The sequence below is a fragment of the Micropterus dolomieu genome, unplaced genomic scaffold (genome assembly GCF_021292245.1).
Source record: "Micropterus dolomieu isolate WLL.071019.BEF.003 ecotype Adirondacks unplaced genomic scaffold, ASM2129224v1 contig_12847, whole genome shotgun sequence".
Taxonomy (NCBI): Eukaryota; Metazoa; Chordata; class Actinopteri; order Centrarchiformes; family Centrarchidae; genus Micropterus; species Micropterus dolomieu.
Genome location: NW_025741833.1, coordinates 1,569 through 7,873, shown reverse-complemented (window position 1 = coordinate 7,873; position 6,305 = coordinate 1,569). Strand labels below are relative to the sequence as shown.

General features: G+C 38.9%; 2 protein-coding genes across 2 annotated transcripts; both read right to left on the bottom strand.

Annotated features, from left to right (window-relative positions):
* Positions 1–383: 383 nt before the first annotated feature.
* Positions 384–1,328, bottom strand: LOC123966175 (olfactory receptor 10A6-like). The gene has a single exon (XM_046042378.1). It carries the CDS (start codon positions 1,326–1,328, stop codon positions 384–386), a length of 945 nt encoding a protein of 314 aa, XP_045898334.1.
* A 3,811-nt stretch (positions 1,329–5,139) lies between these two features.
* LOC123966176 (olfactory receptor 11A1-like) lies at positions 5,140–6,086 on the bottom strand. Its single transcript, XM_046042379.1, is given in 1 exon segment — positions 5,140–6,086. A coding segment is annotated over 1 exon segment (945 nt). The 3' UTR covers positions 5,140–5,141.
* Between the last annotated feature and the right edge of the window lie 219 nt (positions 6,087–6,305).

The window sequence follows — 6,305 nt, the reverse complement described above, 5'->3', positions numbered from 1 at the left end:
ATGTAGCAACATAATCGCAAAAAGACTCAAAGTTTAAGAAAAGTAAATTTACTTCATCATGCTCAAAAGACAATTTTAAATTACTTTTAAATCCATTAAATTCTTGTTTAAGAATACTGAAGTTTTTAGATTATGTACCTTTGCTTCAAATAGAAAACACAACACTGTAAAACTTAAACAAGAATAAACATAATTTCATTTCATTGACTGCCAATAAAATTATGCATTTACTTGTCATCAAACAGACCAAAATCAACACTATTGTTTTTATTCTTTAAAACTTGCACGATGAATTTCCTACCTTTTGATAAAATACATCACGTTAAGAAATTATTACTGTTGACACAAGGGAGCCAAATGCATACATTTATTGTTTTCTCTTGTTACTCAACATGAACAAATCTAACAGAAGTTAAAAGCAGACTTTTACATATGATGCGTATTTTGGACATGTTGTGGCCGTACATTAAAGCATTGAAGAGCGGTTGGCATATAGGAAAATACAATGATAAAAATATTCGCATCATATTCGGCACACTGTTCATGTTAAACCTGCTCTGTAATATTTCAAAGGAAACCCCAAAAGCAAAATTGAGTAGAGAAGCAAGGTGAGGAGTGCAGGTACTGACAGCTTTTTGTCTGGTCTGTTTAGAACCAGAAAAACAAACTTTAAGAATCCTCATGTACGTGTAAAAGATTACAGACAGGGGAGCAAAGACTGTGAGAGAAAAAGCAATGAGTTCATAGACATTATTCACACTGGTGTCATAGCAAGCCAGTTTTATGATAGAGTAGTTGTCACAGTAGACTTGATTAATGATGTTCCCACACAGCTGTAAAGAAGCACTCAGGCATGTTGTGACAAAAACAACAAAAAAAGGGGGTAACCATATAACAACAATAAGCATGGCAACCTTGTGAAATGTCATATGTGCATGATACTGTAGAGGACAGCAGATAGCAAGGTATCTGTCATAAGAAATGACAGCTAAGTTGGTAAATTCTACGCCTCCATATGTATACACACAGAAAATCTGCAGGAAACAAAAGGGAGCAGAAACAGTGTGAATGTCAGAGAGAATCTGAAGCAGAAGGAATGGAAACAACCCTGTACTACCATACAGCTCATTTACAAACAGGCTGCACAGAAAAAGGTACATAGGTTCATGTAAGCTTCTGTTCATACAGATAACCACAATGAGCAGAAGATTAGCACCAATAATTAACATATATAAAGTCATAATGAAAATGAAATATAAGTATTTAAAAAGCCCGGTGTCAAAGTAGGCATCAAGTGCAAAATATGAAACCTGTGTGGAGTTTATCATGATGCCCCTTTGGTTTATCGAGCAATAACAACACTGTTCACAAAAAGAACTAACTGCAATAATTATGTTACATTTAGTCACACATTTATGGAGGTAAACTAATCTAAACTTTACATTAATGATTGTTAGTTAGAGTTTGAAGATAACACATCAAGAACATATGAACAATATTCAGTTTACTTCTACTTATCTTTTAGTTATTGTCTATTTAAACTCAATGTAATGTTAAAACTACAACACACAGTTAATGACGTGAATCAATCTCTGGCCTCCTCCGAACTGAGCTGTAACTCTGCTTCTTTTAAACATCAGTGAGCGTCCACAGCAGCAAACTGATGTCATTACCAAAGGAACCACTGTTACTCATTTCCTAATTGATGCCTGGAAAACACTGATTACAGAATGAGTATTTGTTGGTATTTTAAAAATTGTTCAGTAAAGACAGAAAAGATAAAAAGTGAAGGAACCACCACATCTGTGGATGTTATGTAATTATTGAATTAGGGGGTTCGAATTAGAGGGTGTTTTTACTCACAATGTGATGTGACAACATCTTAAAGTTCACCTTTACAGCTCTTTGGCAACATCAAGTTTTCTGTGGAAACTGGCCGGCTCTGACACCAGAGTGAGTAACATTTATTGGCACTTTGCTTTGTGTTTGGTCTTGTAATAATTTTTTTTTTTACACTTCAATAAGAATTCTTAAAGTTTGTTTACATCTTGATACCTTGTAAAGCACATTGAGTTACCCTGCTGAATTTTTGTGCATTGCTTGTTAATTAACCTTTATATTTTTTTCTTTCTTTTTTTGCATTAGTATTATTGGATTTTTGTATTATCTCATAACTTTTTCTATATTTATATTTCTCTTCTATGTCCTGTTAAGCACCAATATAAATTGATAATAAATTGATTGTGAAAATGTACCTGGCAAAAACCTCATTCTGATTCTGAAATGTGCTATTTGAATAAAGTTGCCTTGCCTTGTGTTGGAGAAGAACAACATCTCCTGAACAGCTGCCCACAAAGTCCAGTGGTTCTGGTCCCCGTCCCAGTAGAGGGAGCGGAGCCCCTGGACCAGCAGCTTCGGGTCCCCGTGGACACTGACACTCCGTCTCCAGGGTCACCTGCTCCATATTTAACGCCCAGGTCAGGTCACATCTCTGATTCACACAGCGGCCCCAGGCCCGACCTGCTGACACGTCTGTCACACACACCCCGTTTGGTAGCGAGAATCGTTACACTTGAATAGCCTACTCACCAGAAAGAGAGTGTTGCCAGCTACCAGGTTCTTTTTGGATCACAGCGGTGAGGGAGCTCTCCTCCGTCGCCACGCTTGAGGCCCTGCTTTGTACAATCCTAAAGTCCGCCAGGGAGCAGGTGAGTCCAGCTTTAACGCCATCCGCCTTCCACGGTCCACTCTCCTCAACAATTAAACATTGCACCCGAAGAATCCTCCGCTTCTCATCAAAAAGCTGATCACAGCGTTTCCACGCGCCAGCGGAAATAATTCCGACTTAGTCAACACACAATACAGCAAACTTTTCAAGCTATCATACATGTCAACACCAGCTCCTTTCCGGGTGGCGCATTACGCACGCCGTGACGTCAGCGCAGGACAGTTCACATATTACCTCCATCTCAAGATAGCAGAAAAGTCAGTACCAAAGCAACGCCAGAAGTCCTTCACCTCTCATCGGGGTTGACCGCACCAGCAGCCTACATCACACAAGACAGCCAGCACTGGGATGCCAGCTCCCCAGCCAACTACATCTACCAACCACAGCAGCAGGCTTCATTAGGTGCCTTCCACACTGGGACGCCAGCGCCACAGTTGGACACATCCAGCAACTACAGCAGCCAGTTCCATAGGGGCCTCCAGCACCGAGATGCTAGCACCCCCAGTCGAACACCTCGAGCAACATCAGCAGCCGATTTCAGTAGGGGCATTAGGCACCGGGATGCCCACCGACCGCTCCCATCATCCACTAACCTGACCGCACAAGATGGTCCATTACATAGAACCATCCGAAAAGTCATTCGGAAACCGTTACAAAAGGACAGGCGACCATGCTGTTCTTCGCTTATCTTTCAATAATAATCATCTCCAGTTCTGTTGTAACTGATGCGAGCAGCTTACTGAAGTACACTTTCTCCATACACCAAGACGATTACATGGCCATTAATCTAGATCGGGTCCCCAAGTCAGAGGCATGGTTTTACCAAAATCCACGTTCACACGGCTTCCAAGCCACAGCTTGCTTCAGACACCCCAAGATACCAATTGTAGACCGCCACCACATATTCTGCAAGTTTTGGGGGATTCTACAAAGAAGACTAATCGCACCAGAATGGTCCCCGAAACTCTACTACCAACAGCATAGCCCTCTCTTGGGTTACAGGCCAGCTTCGAAGAACTCAGGCTCTGTCACAACTAGCACAACTTGACCTCCCTGTCATTCAATCGTGTCACCACGTCTTATTTCATCAACACATCCACAGTGGCTAAAAAAAAACATCCCAATGAAGTCCATCTTAGTGGAAGCACCGGCTTCTTTTCCAAACTTACAAACACATTCTCAGATAACCCAACTTCTTAGAGGTCTTCAACGACAAGAGACATCTCAAGACCCCTGCAGCCTTCCTCTTACAGCAGACTCGCTGTCCGTCTGCATACATACCACCTGCGCTGGTTACAGCATTTTCTTTTGTTTTTCCCGATTCGGTTTTGAAACAAAATAATGAAAGAAGGAACCATATACGGATTGTTTTCTATGATTCAATGCAAATGTTTAATTCTTTCATTAATTCTTTGTTTATTGTGGTGATGATGTCTGTTGTTGAAAAAATAGTGCATGGATGGTTGCCCACATGGTCCACTTTCACATTATCATCAGAATTATCAGAGTTGGAGGTGGCTTTCAGACAAAAGATTTTACTCATAAATGGGGATGCAGTGTTGGCGAGAGGTCACAGAGACCAAGAGTCTACTCGGTCCAGGGGTTTAAGGTCAATTGCCAGAGTTTTTGGATCTCTACAGTCAACAAATACTCAAACACTAAAAGCATTAACACAATAAATTCAAGTAGAAAATAACTACAAAAAATATTATTTGTCGCAGCGATGACTGTAGAAACCAATGACCATGTCAACTAAATCTTTCCTCGAGGTACAAAATTAAAGTATTTCTTTATTGTCCAACTTAATTTGTACTGTGCAGTCTAGCTGTCTACTTTAGATAGATAGATTTCTGTCTGTCCTGGGAAACAACAGACATTTATTTTCCTGACATTTCTAACTTTGTTCCGGTTTCCATATTCACATTCAGGGTCTAAGGATAGAATTAATAAATAAATTTGGGATTCAGTGGGACATGAATAAAGCTGACATACCCTGACTAGACTGTTTCAGTGCATTGAATCTGGAAATTATTGTGTTTTTGTCTCACTCATCAAAGTGACATTATTAATATTAATATGCTATGGGTAGGCAGTTAAGTAACATTTATTTAGCCATGGTATAAAATCTCTCAGGGTGAAAAAAACTGAGATAAGGCAAAATAATTACAAAAAGACATGAATTGAAAATAAGTGTACAATGAAACAATAAGAAAAAAACTGACCCTCCATCATTGACTGCAAATAAAAGTATGGATCAATTATTTATCATCAGAAAGACAAAAATCAACATCTCTGTTTTAATTTGTGAAAACTTGCATAATAAAAGTTCCTACGTTTGATAAAATATGTTAACTGAAAAAATTATTACTGTTGACACCAGTAGGCCAAAGGCATACATTTATTGTTTTCTCTGTTAGTGCAGCTGAAAAACTCTAACAGAACTTAAAAGCAGACTTTTACATATGATCCGTATTTTGGACATGTTGAGGCCGTATATTAAAGCGTTGAAGAGCGGTTGGCATGTAGGAAAATACAATGATAAAAATATTCGCATCATATTCGGCACACTGTTCATGTTAAACCTGCTCTGTAATATTTCAAAGCAAGACCCTAAAGCAAAGTTAAGTAGAGAAGCAAGGTGAGGAGTGCAGGTACTGACAGCTTTTTGTCTGGTCTGTTTAGAACCAGAAAAACAAACTTTAAGAATCCTCATGTAAGTTTAAAAGATTACAGACAGGGGAGCAAAGACTGTGAGAGAAGCAGCAATGAGTTCATAGACATTATTCACACTGGTGTCATAGCAAGCCAGCTGTATGATGTAATAGTTGTTACAGTAGACCTGATTAACAATGTTCCCACACAGCTGTAAAGAAGCAGTTAAGCATGTTGTGACAAGGACAGCAAATAAAAGAGGTAACCATATAACAGCAATAAGCATGACAACCTTATTAGATTTCATATGTGCATTATATTGTAGAGGACAGCAGATAGCAAGGTATCTGTCATAAGAAATGACAGCTAAGTTGGTAAATTCTACACTTCCATAAGAGTACATACAGAAAATCTGCAGGTAACAAAAGGGAGCAGAAACAGTGTGAATGTCAGAGAGAATCTGAAGCAGAAGGAATGGAAACAACCCTGTACTACCATACAGCTCATTTACAAACAGGCTGCACAGAAAAAGGTACATAGGTTCATGTAAGCTTCTGTTCATACAGATAACCACAATGAGCAGAAGATTTAAACTGAGAATAAAAATATATAAAGACACGACAATCATAAAATATAAGTACTTAAAAGCTCCAGGGTCAAAGTAGGCACCAAGTATGAAAAATGAACCCCGAGTAGAAGTAATCATGGCCCCTTTGATTTTTCAAGAAATCACAACACTGTTCACAGGATGAACTAACTGCAATAATTAAGTTACTTTAGTCAGATATTTGCAAAATGAAAGTAATCTAAACTTTACATTGATGATTGTCAATCAGAGAGTGAAGATAACACATCAAGCACATGAGCAATATTCAGTTGCATTACAGAGCTCCCTGTTTGTCACTGAGTTGTTACAGGACTGCCT

Excerpts from the sequence above, each read along its gene's own strand:
- LOC123966175 (XM_046042378.1), bottom strand. The coding sequence starts at position 1,328 with ATGATAAACTCCACACAGGTTTCATATTTTGCACTTGATGCCTACTTT.